Below are 24,145 nucleotides of genomic sequence, written 5' to 3' on the forward strand. Positions count from 1 at the left end.
TAAGAACAGATGGCACTAGACTTGTCCATGTGAATTTAAAAGAAATTACAGCCCTTCAAGTTGCCTGTAAGGAGCAGCTTCCGCCATCTAATGCCATATTATTAATGGGGATTCATTTCAATGCTGTAGAGCTTCATTCTCTGCTTATTGGGAATCTGCTTCCAGCAGCTGGTGATAATGAATGAATTATGGACACTGGAAGCAATAAGTATAGTCCATCTGTTTGTTGGGCAGAAAAAGTGCATGTTCTGAAGGAAAAGTCAAAGATTCTGCAGGATTATATGTGTTTACGGTAATAGACATGAACTGCAGATTTAATTATTTTTGAAATGCATAGCATTCTTGTGGGATAATTAATGTTGTTGATTTTTAAAAGTAGTCATTAAGGTAACAAGAAAAGGATGAGCCAGACATGCATACATGTGTGCAGCAAAGACATACAAGTCTGCAGCAAAACTTTGATAAATTAGGTCCAAATGTTAAAGAGTTGGAAATGCAGTATTGTGATGTTTTCATTCATTGATGCTGGTACCAATTACTTGTTCAGTATTTGCCACACAGATAGAATGGGGCAGTTTCGTGTATTTTTTTCATGTTTTTAGCTTCTTTTACTCTTCAACTTTGAAATTACACTGCGAATATTGTATGAATCCCTAAAACATTTATATGAAATCTTTTTGTCTGCTGTTTTAATAAAGGCATTAACCCATTTACTTTAAAATAGTTAAAGTAGACAAAGGAATTTCATATGAACTCAAATGCTCATATAGCAGTATTCACAGTGTAATTTCAAGGTCTGTATTTGTGTCATAATATTGGATTTTTGTGCTAGATATTCTCTTGAGTTCATTGTTACTGGTAACTGTGGACTTTGACTAAGATCCATAGGGCATCTTTTACTGCCCAATATCTAGTTAAACAATATCATGACCCAGGTGTCAAAATGGAGAACCTTTGCTCTGTATATTGTCTACTGCAATACGACGTGTGCTGCCCACACGAGTTCACCTCTCATTACTGAAGATGGAACTGAAATAGTGCTTTACCGAGATGAGACACAACTTCAAACTATCAATTGGTTTATTTATATAGAGTACATGAATAAGTTAGAAAACAGTAATAGTTAATGGGTGCTTTTCAGACAGGAGGGATGTAATTAATGGTGTCCCTCATGGGTCAGTTTTGGGACCATTACTCTGAGACCGTGCATGAATGTGTGTGTGTTTATGATTTGATTGATATAAGGGGCAAATATCAAAAGTTACAGACAATGCAAAATAGGGAGTGTGGTTAACTCTGAAAAGGACTGTAAGCGACTTCAGGAGTTAGTAGATTGAGTAATAGATGTCAAGTTCACTAGGATGCAGCCTGGTATGAAGAGATACAAATATGAAGAAGGACTTGAAAAATTGGGGCTTTTTCTGTTAGAATATTGCAGATTAAGGGACAATATGATAGAAGTGTTATTATGAAGGGATGGGAAAGGGAAGATGGAAGTAGACTGTTTCCAGTAGTTGGGGGCCGAGAACAAAGGGCCATAGATACAAGATTAAATGTAGGATATTTAGAGCAGAAGGCAAGAGTTACATCTTTACACAGAGAGTTGTGAAGCTGTGGAATTCACTTCTAGGGTTAGTGCTTGAGGCAGAGGCTATGCCAACATTTAATATTAGATTGAATAGGGGATAAAGGAATATGGGAACAGGGTGGGTAAATGTGATTAACACTGTTTGTTTTGCGTGAAGCGTAAATGCCGATATTAGCTAATTTCAGTGGGATAAAAGGGAACCCAGCCCAGATTAAATGTTTGAAAAAAAAAGGTGGGCAAAATAGACAAAGTACATTCCAACTAGAAGTAAAGGGGGTGCATCCAAAGTGGGTTTTTTCTGGATAGATAGAGAAGTTAGAACAAAAATGAGATTTGAAAAGAGACATATAATATTGCATGGATAATACAAAAGAAAACTATGAATTACATAGAACGTACAGCACAGAAACAGGCCATTCGGCCCAAAAGGCCCATGCTGGTGTTTATGCTCCTCCCTCCTTCATCTAACTCTAGCAACATACCCTTCTATTCCTTTCTCCCTAATGTGTTTATCTAGCTTCCCCTTAAATACATCTATGCTAGCCGCCTCAACTACTCCTTGTGGTAGTGAGTTCCAAATTCTAACCACTGTCTGGGTAAAGAGGTTTCTCCTGAATTTCCTGTTGGATTTATTAGTGACTATCTTATAGTTATGGCCCCTACTTCTGGTCTCCCCTGCAAGTGGAAACATTTTCTCTACGTCTACCCTATCATACCTTTTCATAATCTTAAAGACCTCTATCAGGTCACCGCTCAGTCTTCTCTTTTCTAAAGAAAAGAGCCCCAGCCTGCTCAATCTTTCCTGATAGGTATAATCTCTCAGTTCTGGTATCATCCTAGTAAATATTTTTTGTATCTTCTCCAATGCCTCTATATCCTTTTTATAATATGGAGACCAGGACTGTGCACAGTACTCCAAGTGTGGTCTAACCAAGGTTCCATACAAGTTTAACATAACTTCTCTGCTTTTCAATTCCAACCCTCTAGAAATGAATCCCAGTGCTTGGTTTGCTTATTTTTTGGCTTTATTAACCTGCATCGCTACTTTTAGTGATCTGTGTATCTGTACCCCAGATCCCTTTGATCCTCTACCTCATTTAGACTCTTATTATCCAAGCAGTATGTGGCCCCCTTATTCTTCCTACCAAAATGCACCACCTCACACTTATCTATATTGAAATTCATTTGCCAATTACGCGCCCATTCTGCAAGTTTATTAATGTCTTTGTGTGTATTGTCGCATCCTCCTCAGTATTGACTATAGTCCCCAATTTGGTGTCGTGTGCAAATTTTGAAATTATACTTCCGATTCCCGAGTCCAAATCGTTTATGTAAATGGTGAACAACAGTGGTCCCAGCACCGATCCTTGTGGAACACCACTTCCCACCTTTTGCTAGTCTGAGTAACTACCTTTAACCCCTATTCTCCGTTTTCTGTTTTGTAGCCAGCTTGCTATCCATTCTGCTACCTGTCCCCTGACTCCACATGCTCTGACTTTAATTTACAAAAACCTTTGGAAATGGAAATTGTGCCATATGACTGGAGGATAGAAAATGATATACCCCTGTTCAAAAAAGAGAAATGTGTCTGCCGGGAAATTATGCCCCAATTAATTTTACCTCCATGGAATCATAGAATGATATAGCACAGAGGAGGCCATTTAGCCCATCGTGCCTGTGCCGGCTCTTTGAAAGAGCTATCCAATTAATCCTATTCCCCTGTCCTTTTCTCATGGCCTTGCAATTTTTTTCCCCTTCAAGACCATATATTGGTGAAATTTAGAAAGGCATGGGTTAATCACGGACAGCTGGCATGGGTCTGAAAAGGTCAGGTCGTGCTTAATTTCTTTGAGGAAATCACAGCATATGGAGAAAGAGAATGAATGTTGTGTGGGTGACATTTGATAAGGTGCCACATATGAGAATTGTTACGAAAATTATGGGGTAGTACACATTGTGGGGGGGAGGAGAAGACCATGGAATGGAAGTATACCCCAAATAGTAAGATTTGTAGCAGAGTGGAGCAGAGAGATCTACCAGTACAGAGACATAGGGGGAAACTGACGGTATCGGATTGGCTGCCTGGTAGGTAACTGACGGAAGTAAATTGAAAGTAAAAACGGGCGAGGTGTAAAACAGGCGGCTGATCCCAACCTGTCAGTTTCCCACTGGTGGGACAAGATTAAAATGACCTGCCATGGATCTTTAAAGGTGGGAATTCAGGTAGAAAAGGCCATAAAGAGGGCAAGGGGGATTCTGGGCTTTATATATATAAGATAATTAAATATAAAAGAAAGGATGTTGAATTTGTACAAGAGTTTGTTTCCACTAGTTGTCAAATCAGTAACAAGGGGGCAAGACTAATGACTGTTACTAGAAGACAAAGGAGTCAGTTAGAAGAACATTTCTCTCATAGTGGTTTAGTGAAACATGGGGCGCTTTACTTTAACATGGCGATTGAGGCAGAGCCTATAACATAATTTAAAAGAGAATTGGATAAATATTTGAAAAGGGAAAATATAAAACGATATAGAGAAAGGGCAGGGAATTGGGATTAGAGTAGCTATTCGAGAAAGGAGGGAGAGAGAAAACAGGGAACTATAGACCAGTTAACCTGACATCAGAAGGCGGGAAAATGCTGGAATCCATTATTAAGGAAGTGGTAACAGGGCACTTAGAAAATCATAATTTGATTAGGCAGAGTCAACACAGTTTTATGAAAGGGAAATCGTGTTTGACAAACTTATTAGAGTTTTTTGTAACTAGCAGGGTAGATAAAGGCGAACCAGTGGATGTAGTATATTTGGATTTTCAAAAGGCATTCGATAAGGTGCCACATAAAAGGTTGTTCCACAAGATAAAGGTTCATGGGGTTGGGGGTAATATATTAGCATGGATAGAGGATTGGTTAATAGACAGAAAACAGAGAGTAGGGATAAACGGGTCATTTTCAGGCTGGTAGGCTGTAACTAGCGGGGTGCCACAAGGATCAGTGCTTGGGCCTCAGCTACTTACAATCTACATTAATGACTTAGATGAAGGGACCGAGTGTAATGTACCCAAGTTTACTGTTGCTACAAAGCTAGCTGGGAGAGTAAGCTGTGAGGAGGACACGAAGAGTCTGCAAAGGGATATGGACACATTAAGTGAGTGGGCAAGAAGGTGGCAGATGGAGTATAATCTGGGGAAATGTGAAGATATTCACTTTGGTAGGAAGAATAGAAAAACAGAATATTTTTTAAATGGTGAGAAACTATTAAATGTTGGTGTTCAGAGAGACTTGGGTGTCCTGGTACAAGAAACACAAAAGGTTAACATGCAGGTACAGCAGGCAATTAGGAGAGCAAATAGAATGTTGGTCTTTATTGCAAGGGGGTTGGAGTACAAGAGTAAGGAAGTCTTGCTACAATTGTACAGGGCTTTGGTGAGACCTCACCTGGAGTACTGTGTACAGTTTTGGTTTCCTTATCAAAGGAAGGATATACTTGCCTTAGAGGTGGTGCAGCGAAGGTTCACTAGATTAATTCCTGGGATGAGAGGATTTTCCTACGAGGTGAGATTGAGTAGAATGGGCCTATACTCTCTGGAATTTAGAAGAATGAGAGGTGATCTCATTGAAACATGTAAGATTATTAGGGTCTTGACAGGGTAGATGCTGAGAGATTGTATCCCATGGCTGGTGAGTCTAGAATTAGGGGGCATAGTCTCAGGATAAGGGATTAGCCATTTAAGACTGAGATGAGGAGGAATTTCTTCACTCAGAGGTTTGTGAATCTTTTGAATTCTCTATCCCAGAGGGCTGAGGATGCTCAGTCGTTGAATATATTCAAGGCTAAGATCAATAGATTTCAGGACTCTAGGGGAATCAAGGGATATGGGCATCGGGCAGGAAAGTGGAGTTGAGATCGAAGATCAGCCATGGTCTTATTGAATGGCGGAGCAGGCTCAAGGGACCACGTGGCCTACTCCTGCTCCTATTTCTTATGTTCTAGCTCCAGTTAAAAAATTTAGCACAGGCGCAATGGACCAAATGGCTCCTTCTGTGTTAGAATTTCTATGGTCTAGCCTGTACTCAGATGTTTTACAACGATAACTTGCGTATATATTTATTTAAAGAAGCTTGAGAAATCTTTGGATGCTTGTGTAAATTTCTATTTTGCAATTTCAAGTGTAATTTAATGAAAAAGTTAATATAAACATGCATTTTTGTGTACTTTAGGAGAAGATATGATTGGTCCAAGTTTCTAATTTCCTGTTATATATTTGTCTAGTGACGTAAGACATTGCCGATAGTTTGGTTTGGTCACTTGCATATGGTGATGGGTTTCCAGCTGACCAAAAAATATGGATTAGCAACAGTGATGTGTCACATTTGTGTGTTTCAAGTAATATGCGGGTGTATATTTCAAAACTAGTTTATTTATTAAGTTGTGTTTTACTGTCATTAGTCATTGTTATTGGCAAGCAAAGACATTTTTTTAAAAAAGTTTATATCCTAAACTACTCTGCCACCAGTAATGAATTAGCCAAGAAATATTAGGTCTTGGATTCTACTTGTGTGTTTAGCAAAGAGAAAAACAAATACAGCAGGAGTACTGTATGAAGAGTGTGTGCTTTTTTCCCTCAATAATAAAGCTGAAAGCCTGCATTTTGCATTCTAAAGCAAGAGTGCTTAGAGCTATCATTAAATGCTTTGAAATCCCTTTCTCTGCTATTTTAGCAGAGGTGCAAACATGCTCATTTTATAATGAACAAAGGAATTTCACTTGACTGCGTTAAATGTTCATATGCTAATATCCAAAGAGCCTAATTTCAAGACATTAAAATTGAGGAGTTTGTGTTATTGGATTTCTCTTTTTGAAGGGTAGTCACAGCACATTAAGTAACCAGAGACCAAGTTCTTTAGTTGCAGGGAGGCAAAAACTCTCATGTATTCTGTTATGAAGTCAACTTATAAAGAGAAACATATTGGGGGAAAAATTGGATAGGGCCTGTTTTTGGGTGAGGGTAGCGCGATCCGCTATTACCCCACGCCCAATGGCCCCAACGCAGGAAGGATGAGACTTGCGTCAGGCCTGAGGACTAAGCTGCAATCTGCGTTGGAAATCAGCATTGAACAAGGATTCCATGCAATTTGCACTTTCCACCAGCAGGGGGATATCCAATCTCTTAAAGGCAGGCTGTTTGTTAGAAATCTCTTAAAGGTAGCTGGTTCCTGTTACTTGCTGAAAATAACAGTCTGCTGTCTGAACGGTGATCAGACATCACACACATAAAACACAAATGCAGGTCCCGTCCCTATGTTTACACATTGATGAATTATGTTAAAACATTTAATAAAGGTTGCACACCACTAAATCCCACATTCTCTAATCTGCACTCTAAGACACGTTCAGATGGTTGGGGTTAAGACTGTGCATTGAGTTGAGCGTTATGTCCTAAAATGGTGTCTATAACTTTAAATCAGCGATGCACACTGATTGTATCCATTTCCTCCTTACTTTACATGTTCCCGGCGTTCGTTATCTGCACATGCGCTAACTCCTATACCAAGATGACATCCGGCGCATGTCATGCTGGAAACGTGCGCAGCCAAGACACCATCTTGGCACTTCGGGAGGTCACGTAATGCCAAAACAACGGGTGCTACATGGCCCAATTTGGCGTTCATTATGGCTACTAACCTGTAGAACACAATGAATTTGGGAAGCAATAGACCCCAGTGTCATCAGTGGGGTACCTATCCATAAAGATTCTGACTGCATGTTTTTGTTGAGACTTTTGAGTACAAATTAGGAATTAGGTTACCTTGCCTGTTTTCCTGCAATTAAATATGATTTTAGTCCATGAAAAAGTTGGGGGAAAGGGTTAATGAGGCTGTTACAATTGAGCACAAGAAGGGCTGGTTCAGCCTAACATTACATCAGGGCATATCCATTGCCTCTTGAATGATTGACATGATATAAGGGTCCTGATTTTCCGTGGAGGTTTGTCCGAATTCCTGCCGTAACTTTGGCAGGAGATCAGCTGAAACCCTGGAGAAATGGTGGGAACGGCCACTTTCATCGTTTCTCTGGGAGCTCTGCTGATCTCCTAAAAAGTTACAGTGGGAGCTCGGGACAACTCCCACAGAAATTCAGGGCCAAAAGTATTTGCAGTATTAATTTTATTTTTTTTTACTAGGAAATGTACATGTATATGTACGGTGATTTGAAGCAGAGGCTGTGCTTATTAAGCCCCATAGGTGATTGGCTATTTTCAAGAATGTCCACTTTTGCATGGCAAGACCAGTTATCCTTGTTTCCACTTTTCTTCCCCTCTTTCCCCCCTGCTCCCCCCACAAATCTTGTCCTATAACAAGCTCATAATCATCACTAGGTAAGTTTAACTAGTTAAGATTGAGATTTTGATTTACAAGGGCACCAGGCCACACAGCCAGGGAGTGGAGAGGAGGGACGGAGGGAGAGATAGTGGGTCAATGGGGAAACATCGGGTGGGGGGGCCCTGGAGAGATCGGTGGTCGATGGGGGAGACATCGGGGGCAGAGCCTGGAGAGATTGTGGATCGTGGTGGACGTCGGGTGGGGCCAGAAAGATCGGTTCGGGGTCCGATCGATTGCGGGGATCGGATTACGGGAGGGTTCCGATTGCGGGAGTCTGATCACGGGGTGGGGGGGGGGGGGCGGGGGTGATCATGGGGGTCCGATCGCGGGGAGGTCAGCAGGTTTGCTTGGGGGGCTGGGAGGAAGCACTCATGCTCCTCCTGGCTGACAAACGGGGCTGGAAAGGCACTTACCTGTTCTCACCTCCCTTCAGCTGCCGGGGTTCCCGAGGCCTGGAAAACCCGGCCGGCCAGCGTTAAACCTGAAACAGAGGTAAAATCTGAGCCACGCAGCCTCATTAAAATATTTCAATTAGGGTCTAGCCTCCAGAGAGCAGGTTAATCACCTGCCCCTCAACTCACCTCCGTTAAAACTGGAAGTGGGTTGTTGGAAGCGGGTTGGGGTCGGGTTTCCCATTTTAGAATTTTTAGCCCCCCCGCCCATCCTGGGGGGTTCAAATTCCGCCCCCCCCCACCCAAGGAATCTGAGCTGTTGCAAGCCTCAATTTTATTGATTTATCTTCAACATTACAGGGTATATTTTCCTCCATTCAAGGTGTTCCCACTTCCTATCTTTTCACTAAAATTACCTGAGGAAAATATAGCCCTATGTGTAACATAAAAAAATCTCTTTGTACTTCCATAATGGTTTTGAAAAGAAGTTTAATTGTCGAGATTTTAATACATTCCAGTTAATTCCAGCTGTATTTATCTGCTCTTTCATTCTGAGGGAAGGTTTAATCATGGAGACTATTGCTTACACAAGCAATCCTCAGCGCACTTTAAAGAAAACACAAATGCATTTGATTTGAGATACAAAGATATGCATCTTTCCTGCCAAATCTAACTGTTACACTGTACTTATCAGCCAAACTCTTAATTTTCTCAGTAGAGGCAAGTGACATGTTCCCATTTCACATTTTCCAGTTAGTGATGCATTTATGCTACAAGTAATGTTGTATAAATCCATTGCTATAGAACCTCAAGCTAGTTTTTAGTTGCTTACATTTCCCAGATTTAGATATTCAGCAAATGTTAAAATATTTATAGATGCATTGTCATTTGGAAAAAAAATCTGTGGTATATTTGCTTTTTTAGCAGTTCACTGAAGCATTTTGCCTTTCACTCTGATGTCTGTCAATGGTAATTATTTGTAGTTGTCCAAGCAGCATCAATAAAAATGCTTTACTGTGCCAGAGCAGCCTTTCCTGTAGAGTAGCTGCATCATATATGTGAGAAATTAAAATTCTAGTTTCTTGTTTCTTTTTAAAGTCAGTCGTAACAAGTGATCTGTTGTGTTTATTGCTGCCCCCCAAATCAATGGGAGGGCGGAATCATTCCTTTCCAATTCCTGTGCCTATCTAATGTTCACAAGAAAAGCAGCTGAAATATAGTACATTAGCTTTATTCTGTCAAACATTTATAGAGCAGCTACTTGCTTTCCTGGTTCAAGAATACAACAATAATGGAAATAGGATAACTGGATTTTGTTTCTAATTTGGAGGAAATAAAGATTCATTACATCAGTAAAGCACACATAAAAACTCTGTAGAGACTGTTATAATGTGTTCTTTTTCTTTCCTCACCCAGACTCCGTCGCAATGCAGAGGTGGCACCTTACTTCATTTTTGGCGAGAATGAAGAGAATGCTGGGTGAACTGTCAGTCATCCAGAAGAGAGTGATGCACACAGTAACTTTAATGACTTATTTGCACATTTTAGATTTTTGGATTGTTAATTTTACTTGTCAGGTCGTGCCTATTTTTCAGAACTGCATACAGCTTTAAATCAACCATGTGTGTGTATAAAAAAAATAATTGAAATATTCATGCCAGTTTTTGAAAAGCTGTTGTGAAATCTGAATCATCCCACACAGACTTTGAATGTTGCTTTCAATCTGTTCATGAATCAATGACGCTCTTTGCACTGTGGGATTTTTCACCTTTTCTAATTTTTTTAAAATAGGAGGCTTATTACTGATGAGGTTTAGAGGTTGACAAGAACATTAATAAAATTTTATACAATGTAACTGTTTTATTTCTGTACTGTCATAGTTTTGTACTAAGTTAAATAAGTTTACCTACCAGGATAAGGTGGACTCTCCAATGGCTCACTGATAATGTGTCATGTGGTGTAATACTGAGCAACATAGACCAGGAAGGTCTCAGGTTCAGCTCCTAAACCTCTATGTTAGATTTGAGCTGGGGCAATAGTGGGGATGTTCTAATTGGCCTAAATGCCCCAGGGCTGGGCAAGAGAAATCAGCCAAGCTTTTTGCTCCTGATTGCTGCGTAGTGGCCCTGTTAAAAAAGTGCAAGTGTGGTGAGCCACCTTCTTGAACTGCTGCAGTCCGTGTGGTGACGGTTCTCCCACAGTGCTGTTAGGAAGGGAGTTCCAGGATTTTGACCCAGTGACGATGAAGGAACGGTGATATATTTCCAAGTCAGGGTGGTGTGTGATTTGGAGGGGAACGTGCAGGTGGTGTTGTTCCCATGTGCCTGCTGCCCTTGTCCTTCTAGGTGGTAGAGGTCGCAGGTTTGGGAGGTGCTGTCGGAGGAGCCTTGGCGAGTTGCTGCAGTGCATCCTGTAGAAGGTACACACTGCAGCCACGGTGTGCCGATGGTGAAGGGGGTGAATGTTTAGGGTGGTGTTTGGGGTGCCAATCAAGCGTACTGCTTTGTCCTGGATGGTGTCGAGCTTCTTAAGTGTTGTTGGAGCTGCACTTATCCAGGCAAGTAGAGATTATTCCATCACACTCTTGACTTGTGCCTTGTGGATGGTGGAAAGGCTTTGGGGAGTCAGGAGGTGAATCACTCGCTGCAGAATACCCAGCCTCTGACCTGCTCTCGTAGCCGTAGTATTTATGTGGCTGGTCCAGTTAAGTTTCTGGTCAATGGTGACCCCCCAGGATGAAGGTGAACAAAAGCAGGATTTTTGTTGAAGGTGGGGGATTCGGTGATGGTAATGCCATCAAATGTCAAGGGGAGATGGTTAGAGATGGTCATTGCCTGGCACTTGTCTGGCGTGAATGTTACTTGCCACTTATCAGCCCAAGCCTGGATGTTGTCCAGGTCCTACTGCATGCAGGCACGGACTGCTTCATTATTTGAGGGATTGCGAATGAAACGGAACACTGTGCAATCATCAGCGACCATCCCCATTTCTGACCTTATGATGGAGGAAAGGTCATTGATGAATCATCTGAAGATGGTTGGGCCTAGGACACTGCCCTGAGGAACTCCTGCAGCAATGTCCTGGGGCTGAGATGATTGGCCTCCAACAACCAATACCATCTTCCTTTGTGCTAGGTATGACTCCAGCCACTGGAGAGTTTTCCGCCTAATTCCCACTGACTTCAATTTCACTAGGGCTCCTTGGTGCCACACTCGGTCAAATGCTGCCTTGATGTCAAGGGCAGCCACTCTCACCTCATCTCTGGAATTCAGCTCTTTTGTCCATGTTTGGACCAAGCCTGTAATGAGGTTTGGAGCCGAGTGTTCCTGGTGGAACCAAAACTGAGCATCGGTGAGCAGGTTATGGGAACAACACCACCTGCACGGTCCCCTCCAAGCCACACATCACCCCGACTTGGAAATATATCGCCGTTCCTTCTTCGTTGCTGGGTCAAAATCCTGGAACTCCCTTCCTAACAGTACTGTGGGAGAACCTTCACCACATGGACTGCAGCGGTTCAAGAAGGCGGCTCACCACCACCTTCTCAAGGGCAATTAGGGATGGGCAATAAATGCCGGCCTCGCCAGCGACGCCCACATCCCATGAACGAATTTAAAAAAAGGTTATTGGTGAGTAAGTGCCGCTTGATAGCACTGTTGACGACACCTTCCATCACTTTGCTGATGATTGAGAGACTGATGTGGCGGTAGTTGGCCAGATTGGATTTGTCCTGCTTTTTGTGGACACAACATACCTGGGCAATTTTCCACATTGTTGGGTAGATGCCAATGTTGTAGCTGTACTGGAACTCTTGCTCTCTTTAGGCTTGAAAATGCACTTGTAAATAGGTGATTGGAGTCAGGAAACAGAGTGGAATTTGGTCCTGCCCACTTAATGCCAGTTGCAGGGACTGTTGAGTTTTCTGGAAGGTTTTTTTATGACACAGGCAGGAGCTTCCTTTCCACATTAAAATGGGGACAGGAAAGGGTGCTAGGATATTTTCTAGCCTACGACATTCTGGAATTCCCTGCATGCCCATAGAAACCTGGCGGGAAGGAGGCCTGGAATGGACCTGCAGGTGGGAGGGCCTTTAAAAGACTCACAGATGTTAAAGACCCTTCAGCAATCAATTCTCTGAACAGCATAATTTTGAAAAGCAAACACAAGACTCTTGATAAGGTTACAGCATGTACCAAGCCATAAAACCTTATATCACTTAAAAATGTTAGAGAATTAATTGTTCTTCCTTAACCCGCTCACACATACACTTGGGGAGGCCGATAGTTTCACAGGGTTTCACAAAATATTTCAGCTATGGGCTGATAAATATCAAAAATTGATATTGATACAATGGGATTATAGTAGTGCCAATCAGTGGTGTGTTACAAGCTTTGTAATTTATATCAAACAAATGCTTCATTTTTAAACTTTTTTTAGCTTACAACTGCGCAGCGCCTTGGAACACCTTTGGGTGGAACTTTGGATAGAATTCAGCCACGAGTATTAGAGTTTTTTGAGGATGTAACTAGCAGGGTAGATAAAGGGGAACCAGTGGATGTAGTATATTTGGATTTCCAAAAGGATTCGATAAGGTGCCACACAAAAGGTTGTTACACAAGATAAAGGCTCATGGGCGTGGAGGTAACATATTAACATGGATAGAGGATTGGTTAACGGACAGAAAACAGAGAGTAGAGATAAATGGGTCATTTTCACGTTGGCAAGTTTAACTAGTGGGGTACCTCAAGGATCAGTGCTTGGGTCTCAACTATTTACAATCTATATTAATAACTTAGATGAAGGGACCGAGTGTAATGTATCCAAGTTTGCTGATGATACAAAGCTAGGTGGGAATGTAAGCTGTTAGGAGGGCACAAAGGGATCGATTTTAAAAGGGTGGCGGGATGGCAGCGGTGGGGGGGGGCGGTCAATGGGTGCACGGCAAACCCGGATAATAAAAACTTACCGTTCCCCACGCGATTGCGACTTAATTGGTGACCATTAATCATGTTTCCGGGTTTGCCGTCCGAAAGCTGCGCAGTGGGCGGGCTGCGCACCGCGTGACCTGCTGTCAGCTGGAGCGTCTAGATTTAAAGGGCCATTGCTCCAGTGGATTTTGCTGGAGCGAAGAGCAAGAAGGCCCAATGGATCAGCACAGGGGCAGCTGTGGAGAGTTCGCGTCAGTGGGCGCACTCCTCTCCAGGCTCTGCTCAGCTGGACGCAGATGCTGAACCCCTGGGGCCATCCTTTAAAAGGAGAATGCTCGAGGGTCAGCAACACATTTGCGAGGTATTGGAACAAGTGCCATGCACACTCTCCACAATCGCGCAGAGGATGGAGGAGTCCAACTCCTGCATGAGTGGAATGGCGGCATGGGTACATGAGGGAATGTCTGAGATAGTGTCACAGGGACTTGAGGAACTGTCTGAGATAGTGTTGCAGGTAACTGCTGAAATGCCTGAGATAGTGTCACAGGTAGGTGCGGGAATGTCTGCAATGGAGAGAAGGCGAACCTCCATTGAGCTGCAAGCACGGCTCACAAATGAGTCCATTCAGGCCCTGACAACGGCCGTTCGGACTCACGGTGAACAACATTCTGTCGCCTTAAACAGGCAGACAGAAACTTTACAACTGGGCTTCCAAGGCGTCGTACATGTCCTCCAAACTGTTGTCCAGCAGGGTGGTAGGAGTGATGTGGGCCTGGTCCAGGAGAGGGATGATGGCGAAAGGGGACATGGAAGTGGGGACGCCACTCAAAGCGCTCCCGCGTCTCACCCGTTGCCCCCCTCTCAACCAGTACTCGCAATGCTGCCTCCTCTCCGAGTCTGCCCCTACACAGGTGCAGGTGGAGCAGTCTTTGGAGGGGCCCTCACGGGCTCCAAAACCCAGGGGAAAAGCTCGATAGCATCCACGCAGTCTGGCCATGGACATGAGCAACCTGCCACCACCTCTGCTGCAGCCACAGGGGATGCACCATGTAGAAGTGATAGGAGGAGAAAGGCTAATGTTTAGTGATCACGAAGAGTATGCACAAGGGTGTCTGACAGACTGTCATATTTTCCATTTATTTATTTTTTTAGTTAAAGTCATATTAAATGTTATCATTCTCACCACTACTGCCACGTCTTGCCCATTCTTGACTGGCTTTTGTGATAGGGCCCTTTCATGTGCTTCATCATGAACAGCGACACTTGATACCATCCAGTGGGTCACTTTACAGTGGGTGTATGTGTAGTTGCCGGACTGTTTTGTGCAGAGAGTGGGGGGCTGGTGTTGGTGCTGGTCTTTCCAGGTGGTGTGAGGACTGGATTCTGCTCACTTTCTGATCTTACGAGAACCGTTCACATATGAGTGACTCCCTGGCCTCACGAGCAGCCAGGTGAGCTGCTGCTCTGCCGATGGGTTCGCCCTCCTCCTCCTCCTCCTCCTCCTGCTGCTCCTCAATGTGGATGGCAGATGTGAATGGTGGATTGGGGTATGGGGCCTCATCAACCGGCACCGCTCTCTGTTGCACCCTGTTGTGCAGGACACAACACAAGACGATAATGCGACCCATTCTCACTGGTGTGTATTGAAGCCCTCCTCCAGAACGATCGAGGCACCACAATCGCATCTTCAGCAGTCCTATCGCATGTTCAATTATAGACCTGGTGGCGATGTGGCTGTCGTTGTATTGACGCTGTTGCTCGCTAATGGGGTTCCTCAGAGGTGTTATGAGCTACATATGCAAGGATTATCCCTTGTCCCCAAGGAGCCAGCCCTTAAGGGTGTTTGGTGCGTGGAAGAGGCCCGGGATGTTGGATTCCCTCAGAATGAACGAATCGTGGCAGCTGCCAGGGAATCTGGCGCACACGTGAAGGAATCTTTTGTGGTGGTCATAAACGAGCTGAGCGTTGATGGAGTGATACCCCTTTCAGTTGAAGAACAGTCCTGGCTCCTGGCTCATTACAAAGGGATATTGATAGATTAGGTGAATGGGCAAAATTGTGGCAAATGGAATTCAATGTAGACAAATGTGAGGTCATCCACTTTGGATCAAAAAAGGATAGAACAGGGTACTTTCTAAATGGTAAAAAGTTAAAAACTGTGGATGTCCAAAGGGACTTAGGGGTTCAGATACATAGATCTTTGAAGTGTCATGAACAGGTGCAGGAAATAATCAGGAAGGCTAATGGAATGCTGGCCTTTATATCTAGAGGACTGGAGTACAAGGGGGCAGAAGTTATGCTGCAGCTATACAAAACCCTGGTTAGACCGCACCTGGAGTACTGTGAGCAGTTCTGGGCACCGCACCTTCGGAAGGACATATTGGCCTTGGAGGGAGTGCAGTGTAGGTTTACTAGAATGATACCCGGACTTCAAGTGTTAAGTTACGAGGAGAGATTACACAAATTGGGGTTGTATTCTCTAGAGTTTCGAAGGTTAAGGGGTGATCTGATCGAAGTTTATAAGATATTAAGGGGAACAGATAGGGTGGATAGAGAGAAACTATTTCCGCTGGTTGGGGATTCTAGGAGTAGGGGGCACAGTCTAAAAATTAGAGCCAGACCTTTCAGGAGTGAGATTAGAAAACATTTCTACACACAAAGGGTGGTAGAAGTTTGGAACTCTCTTCCGCAAACGGCAATTGATACTAGCTCAATTGCTAAATTTAAATGTGAGATAGATAGCTTTTTGGCAACCAAAGGTATTAAGGGAAATGGGCCAAAGGCGGGTATATGGAGCTAGATCACAGATCAGCCATGATCTTATCAAATGGCGGAGCAGGCACGAGGGGCTGAATGGCCTACTCCTGTACGCGTGGGAAGCCAGTCACAGAATGGAATCCCACCGCCCTCTCCGTCTGGCTGAGGTCGTCCATGGGGACGTTGACGTATTGCGAGGCCCTGCGAAACAAGCCGTCGGTGACATGTGCACTTGTATGCCGACAGCTGAGTAGACCCCGGCGATGTCACCGGTGGCACCCTGGAATGATCGGGAGGCTAAGAATTTGAGGGCAGTGGTCAATTTAACTGCAACGGGCTTCCTTCATGCCGAGATACTGCCAGGCCTAGCCGGGAGCAGCTCAGCATGAAGGAAGCTTCAGATGTCTGCGACCGCCTGGAGACTTGCTCTCATCCTCCGTATGCACTGCTCCTCAGAGAGGTCCAGGAAGCTGAGCCTTGATCTGAGCTGAGCCAAGGGTACATAAGAACATAAGAACATAAGAAATTGGAGCAGGAGTAGGCCAATCGGCCCCTCGAGCCTGCTCCGCCATTCAATAAGATCATGGCTGATCTGATCCCAACCACAAATCTAAAGAACACAAGAAGTCGGAGCAGGACCCGGCCACATAGCCCCTGGGCCCTCTCCGCCACCCACAGGGCATTGACCGATCCGAACTCAGCTTCATGTCCAATTTCCTGCCCGCTCCCCATAACCCCTAATTCCCTTTACTTCTAGGAAACTGTCTATTTCTGTTTTAAATTTATCTAATGATGTAGCTTCCACAGCTTCCTGGGGCAGCAAATTCCACAGACCTACCACCCTCTGAGTGAAGAAGTTTCTCCTCATCTCAGTTTTGAAAGAGCAGCCCCTTATTCTAAGATTATGCCCCCTAGTTCTAGTTTCACCCATCTTTGGGAACATCCTTACTGCATCCACCCGATCAAGACCCTTCACAATCTTATATGTTTCAATAAGATCGCCTCTCATTCTTCTGAACTCCAATGAGTAGAGTCCCAATCTACTCAACCTCTCCTCATATGTCCGCCCCCTCATCCCCGGGATTAACCGAGTGAACCTTCTTTGTACTGCCTCGAGAGCAAGTATGTCTTTTCTTAAGTATGGAGACCAAAACTGTATGCAGTATTCCAGGTGCAGTCTCACCAATACCTTATATAACTGCAGCAATACCTCCTTGTTTTTATATTCTATCCCCCTAGCAATAAAAGCCAACATTCCGTTGGCTTTCTTGATCACCTGCTGCACCTGCATACCAACTTTTTGATTTTCTTGCACTAGGACCCCCAGATCCCTTTGTACTTCAGTACTTTCCAGTCTCTCGCCATTAAGAAAATAACTTGCTCTCTGATTTTTCCTGCCAAAGTGCATAACCTCACATTTTCCAATATTATATTGCATCTGCCAAATCTCCGCCCACTCACCCAGCCTGTCTATATCCCCTTGCAGGTTTTTTATGTCCTCCTCACTCTCTACTTTCCCTCCCATCTTTGTATCATCTGCAAATTTTGATATGTTGCACTCGGTCCCCTCCTCCAAATCGTTAATATAGATTGTAAAGAGTTGGGGACCCAGCACCGACCCCTGTGGAACACCACTGGTTACTGGTTGCCAGTCCGAAAATGAACCATTTATCCCAACTCTCTGCTTCCTGTTCGATAACCAATCCTCCACCCATGCCAGAATATTACCCCCAATCCCGTGATTTTTTATCTTAAGTAATAATCTTTTATGTGGCACCTTGTCGAATGCCTTCTGGAAGTCTAAATACACTACGTCCACTGGTTCCCCTTTATCCACCCTATACGTTATATCCTCGAAGAACTCAAGCAAATTTGTCAGACATGACTTCCCCTTCATAAAGCCATGCTGACTTTGTCCTATTAAATTATGCTTATCTAAATGTTCCGTTACTGTCTCCTTAATAATAGACTCCAAAATTTTACCCACCACAGATGTTAAGCTAACTGGCCTATAATTTCCAGCCTTCTGCCTACTACCCTTTTTAAATAACGGTGTTACATTAGCAGTTTTCCAATCTGCCGGGACCTCTCCTGAGTCCAGGGAATTTTGGAAAACTATCACCAAAGCATCCACAATCCCTACTGCCACTTCCCTCAAGACCCTAGGATGGAAGCCATCAGGTCCAGGGGATTTATCCGCCTTGAGTCCCATTATTTTACTGAGTACCATCTCCTGAGTGATTTTAATCGTATTTAGCTCCTCCCCCCCGAGAGTCCCCTGTTTGTCCAGTGTTGGGATATTCTTAGTGTCCTCTACTGTAAAGACTGAAACAAAATATTTGTTCAGCATTTTTGCCATCTCCATGTTTCCCACCATTAATTTCCCGGTCTCATCCTCTAAGGGACCTATGTTTGCCTTAGCCACCCTTTTTCTTTTTATATAACTATAGAAACTCTTGCTATCTGTTTTTATATTTTTTGCTAATTTCTTTTCATAATCTAACTTCCCTTTCTTAATCAATCCTTTAGTTACTTTTTGCTGTCTTTTGAAGAATTCCCAATCTTCTATCCTCCCACTAAGTTTGGCTACCTTATATGTCCTTGTTTTTAGTCGGATACTATCCTTGATTTCTTTACTTAGCCACGGGTGGCTGTCATTTCTTTTACACCCTTTTTTCCTCAGTGGAATATATTTATTTTGAAAGTTGTAAAATAACTCCCTAAATGAACACCACTGCTCATGTACCGTCTTACCCTTTAATCTATTTTCCCAGTCCACTTTAATCAATTCCGCTCTCATACCATCATAGTCTCCTTTATTCAAGCTCAGTACGCTTGTTTGAGAATCAACCTTCTCACCCTCTAATTGGATATGGAATTCAACCATGTTGTGATCGCTCGTTCCAAGGGGATCCTTAACTAGGACATTATTAATTAATCCTGACTCATTACACAGGACCAGGTCCAAGGTTGCCTGCCCCCTTGTAGGATCAGTTACATACTGCTCAAGAAATCCATCCCTGATGCACTCAATGAACTCGTCCTCAAGGCTGCTCTGCCCAATTTGATTTGTCCAGTTAATATGATAATTAAAATCCCCCATAATTATGGCTGTTCCCTTATTACATGCCCCGACTATCTCCTGATTAATACTTCTTCCAGCAGAGTTGCAACTATTAGGAGGCCTATATACTACGCCCACTAATGTTTTTTTTCCCTTATTATTCCTTATCTCCACCCAAACTGTTTCATTATCTTGATGCTTTGTCCCAATATCATTTCTCTGTATTACAGTGATTCCTTCCTTTATTAACATAGCCACCCCACCTCCCCTTCCTTCCTGCCTGTCCTTCCTGATTGTTAAATACCCTGGCATATTTAATTCCCAGTCGTTGTCACCCTGCAGCCATGTTTCTGTAATGGCCACAAGATCATACCCATACGTAGTTATTTGTGCCGTTAACTCGTCCATTTTATTACGAATGCTACGTGCATTCAGATAAAGAACTTTCAAATCTGTTTTGTGACGCTTAGTTCCTGCTTTCTCCTTTTTTAACACTTTACCTATTACTCCATACCTTCTGTCCCTTCCTGTTACGCTTTCCTCTCTCTCCCTGCTCAGGTTCCCAACCCCCTGCCACTTTAGTTTAAACCCTCCCCATCAGCACTAGCAAACACTCCTCCTAGGACAGCGGTCCCGGCCCTGCCCAGGTGCAGACCATCCGGTTTGTACTGGTCCCACCTCCCCCAGAACCGTTTCCAGTTTCCCAGGAATTTGAATCCCTCCCCCTTGCACCATTCCTCTAGCCACGTATTCATTTGAAATATCCTCCTATTTCTACTCTGACTAGCACGTGGCACTGGCAGCAATCCTGAGATTACTACCTTTGAGGTCCTATTTTTTAATTTACCTCCTAACTCCCTATATTCTGCTTTTAGGACCTCATCCCCTTTTTTACCTATATCGTTGGTGCCTATGTGCACCACGACAGCTGGCTTTTCGCCCTCCCCCTCCAAAATGTTCTGTAGCCGCTCCGAGACATCCTTGATCCTTGCACCAGGGAGGCAACACACCATCCTGGAGTCTCGGTTGCGGCCGCAGAAATGCCTGTCTATTCCCCTTACAATTGAGTCCCCTATCACTATAGCTCTGCCACTCTTTTTCCTCCCAGCCTGTGCAGCAGAGCTACCCGTGGTGCCAGGAAGTTGGCTGCTGCTGCCTTCCCCTGATAAGTCATCCCCCCCAACAGCATCCAAAGTGGCATATCTGTTTGAGAGGGGGATGGCCACAGGGGACCACTGCACTACCTGCCTGCATCTCTTACTCTTCCTGGTGGTCACCCATTCACTTCCTGCCTGTATACCCTTTACCTGCGGTATGACCAACTCGCTAAACGTGCTATCCACGAGTTTCTCTGCATCGCGGATGCTCCACAGTGAGTCCACCCGCAGCTCCAGCTCCGAGATACGATCGGTCAGTAGCTGCAGGTGGACACACTTCCCGCACACATGGTCGGCAGGGACACTGGTAGTGTCCATGACTTCCCACATCTTGCAGGAGGAGCATATCACGGGTGCGAGGTCTGCTGCCATGACTTGCCTTAGCTGAGTTACCCCTTTTAAATTACGTTGAAATTAGAAAATGTTAACTATACTAGGGACCTAGGTTCACTAAAAAAAAACACTATCTGCTATAAAACCTGCAGATCTTCCCTTTCTTATTACTTTACTTACAGTAAAATGGTAGAAATACTCACCTGAACCTACTCACCAATCAGCTGCCTCCCCTGTGCCGCGTCACTTTCTGACTGGTGACGTCACCCCGAACTGCCGCTGGTCTCAGAGTCTCGCTCTCAGAGTGAGCTCTGGTCTCGCTCTCTCCGCGCTGTTTATATCTCCGCTCTGGTCTCACTCTCTCCTGCCGCTCACCGACTGGACTCTCGCTCTCTCCGCGCTGTTTATATCTCCGCTCTGGTCTCGCTCTCTCCCGCCGCTCACCGACTGAACTCTCGCTCTCTCCGCGCTGTTTTTATCCCCGCTCTGGTCTCGCTCTTTACCGCCGCTCACCGACTGAACTCTCGCTCTCTCCGCGCTGTTTTTATCCCCGCTCTGGTCTCGCTCTCTCCCGCCGCTCACCGCTCTCAGGTCCACTACCGCTCTGCAGGAAAAGCAAGGCAAAGCAGCACCTCCTTCCCCCACTTCACCAAACTCCCACACGTACCGAACTCTCAGCACACTGTGTTGTCCTCACACATAGAGGGGAACAACAGAGGGAGCGACGTAGCAGGTAGTGCCTCCTGCTACGTCGCTCCCTCTGTTGTTCCCCTCTATGCTCTTGTGCAGGTGCCTGTGGCGCAGCACTGTGTTGTCGAGTTACAAGTGGCGGAATTGCACGCCGTGCCTGACGAGGATGGTGATGTTCCTCGTCCTCGGATATACTGGTGAATGCAGCCATTGTTCCCCCCATCCTAATGGTGTCAGTTTGAGGGGGTCCGAGAAATTGGTAAATATGTGTAAACAGAATAATTCTGCATGGATTCCAAGAATTTTCAGTCTAACCACAAAGAAATCCCAGCCAAAAGTTTGTCTGAGAGAACTGAGTGCCTTGCTGCAATAACTGATCTTTTATCCTTATCTGTCAAACAGGGATTTAAATGTTCAAATGGCTGCTGGCTGAAACACGACTCATGGTGTGTTTCACACAGCACGGGAAACACTTTGAAGCAGCATTGAAATCGCTTGCCTTCATAGCTAAATGCATTTTTAGATTTTTTAACTAGTTTAAATACTTCAATTGCTGCTTTAAATATCATCCCGCCGGCTTTAATTGCTGGCGGGACTTCTGAGTTCGGGAACGGCACCCGCACCCAGATGTCTCTGGGTCGTGCGTGTTCTTAGATGTGTTGGAGCCCGGATTTCTGCCCACTCCTGGAAAACACAATTTTCTTTCCCCCACCCCCACCCCCAACGCACCCGCACTTTTGTTTCAAAATCGAGCCTAAAGTCTGCAAAGGGATATAGACACGTTAAGTGAGTGGGCAAGAAGGTGGCAGATGGAGTATAATGTGGGGAAATGTGAGGTTATTCACTTTAGTAGGAAGAATAGAAAAACAGAATATTTTTTAAATGATGAGAAACTATTAAATGTTGGAGTCCAGAGATACTTGGGTGTCCTCGTACAAGAAACACAAAAAGTTCACATGCAGGTACAGCAGGCAATTAGGAAAGCAAATGGAATGTTGGCCTTTATTGCAAAGGTGGTTGGAGTACAAGAGTAAGGAAGTCTTACTACAATTGTACAGGGCTTTGGTGAGACCTCGCTTGGAGTGCTGTGTACAGTTTTGGTCTCCTTATCTGAGGAAGGATATACTTGCCTTAGAGGCGGTGCAACGAAGGGTCACGAGATTAATTCCTGGGATGAGAGGGTCATCCTATGAGGAGAGGTTGAGTAGAATGGGCCTATACTCTCTGGAGTTTAGAAGAATGAGAGGTGATCTAATTGAAACATATAAGATTCTGAGAGAGCTTGGCAGAGTAGATGTTGTGAGGTTGTTTCCCCTGGCTGGAGCGTCTAGAACTAGGGGCATAGTCGCAGGATAATGGGTTGGCCATTTAAGACTGAGATGAGGAGGAATTTCTTCACTCAGAGGGTTGTGAATCTTTGGAATTTTCTACCCCAGAGGGCTGTGGATGCTGCGTTTAGTATAGTCAAGGCTGAGATCGATAACTTTTTGGACTCTAGGGGAATCAAGGGATATGGGGATTGGACAGGAAAGTGGAGTTGAGGTTGAAGATCAGCCATGATCTTATTGAATGGTGGAGCAGGCTTGAGGGGCCGTATGGCCTACTCCCGCTCCTATTTCTTATATTCTTATGAGTGAGGAAGTTAAAGTCACATCTCTAATGGTGGCAAAATTCCTAAAATGAAATGAATATGGTTCTACAGACTATAAATATCCACTATTTAGTAGACTCATTGCTAGGACCTAATATTTTTCCCAAAAACCTGCAAGACAGCAGTGAGCACTGCATTATAGAAGTAACGATTTTATCCCAGTTATATATCCCTGAAAATACTGAAATGAAATAGACCACTAAACATGTGAAAATTGCTTCATCATTTAGCGGCACTTCATTATTTGCTATCTTCACACTCTCAACTAAAGCAGTGATCTGGAAAGAATGTGAATCTGAATGATGAAAGGCAGCACAATCTCCTCGTGCAGTTTCTCAAACTGGCTCACAACTGCCTCTCCTTTGATTGCCTCAACTAGATCAATTCCAGTCACATGAGAAAAACATGTTCTACAAAATTAACAAAACTGCTAACAAAATCACAGGAATGTGCACCTTTCAAATGTGCGATATGTGAAAATTCAATTTAGTTAGCGACTATGAAAAAGTAGCCACAATGCAGCTGCAATTATGATCCTTGAACACTTCTCAAACAGCTAATGAACCAGTTAATCTGTATAATTATCACAGTTTGATAATCTAGCTGTGGAGTGCACATTTATTGGAGAAAAATGTCTAAATGGCAGCCGAGAAAAAACTAAATTAGTAATGAGGCCCCGAAAATACTGGTAAGCACAATGGTGCAAAGCAAACACAATTTTGGTTGGGAAGGACAGCTCCCTAACTGTAAAGAAGACAGGAAACATGACAATATATATTATAGGCAGAGACAACGCTGTCTCAAAAAAAGGCACCAAAACTTCCAAAATGTTGTTTCTTGTGGAGTCAGAAGGAGCAGGCGTGCTCTTCCTGGTTCCACAAAAAAACAGGCTGCTACCAGCCCGCCCTCGCTCCCCTCCTGATTGTCTACCCCCGCTCCTGGACTTACCCATGGGCCTCGGCTGGGGCCGTAATTTTTAAGGCCCTGACAGGTGAGCTGTGTCAACTTACCTGATTTATTTTGATGACGCCTGAGGATGAATTTACATCGGTCCTTGGGCCTCTCTGTTTCAGCGCGTTGTCACTGCACCACTGGAAATCGCACACAGTTTGGGACGCTTAGGAATTTAGAGCCCTTTGTCTGCTATGCTTTCTCACCATTCAATCACTCTTTAATTATGTCTACATTTTCAGTACAATTACT

General features: G+C 44.1%; 1 protein-coding gene across 1 annotated transcript in view; it reads left to right on the top strand.

Moving 5' to 3' along the window:
- LOC137330975 (uncharacterized) overlaps positions 1-10,187 on the top strand; it is a 67,421-nt gene extending 57,234 nt beyond the window's left edge. Inside the window, exon 6 of the mRNA XM_067994592.1 lies at positions 9,779-10,187. Coding sequence (XP_067850693.1) covers positions 9,779-9,845 — 67 coding nt within the window. The 3' untranslated portion in view covers positions 9,846-10,187. The remainder of the gene's footprint in view (positions 1-9,778) is intronic.
- Positions 10,188-24,145: the final 13,958 nt, after the last annotated feature.

The sequence above is a fragment of the Heptranchias perlo genome, chromosome 1, assembly GCF_035084215.1.
Source record: "Heptranchias perlo isolate sHepPer1 chromosome 1, sHepPer1.hap1, whole genome shotgun sequence".
Taxonomy (NCBI): Eukaryota; Metazoa; Chordata; class Chondrichthyes; order Hexanchiformes; family Hexanchidae; genus Heptranchias; species Heptranchias perlo.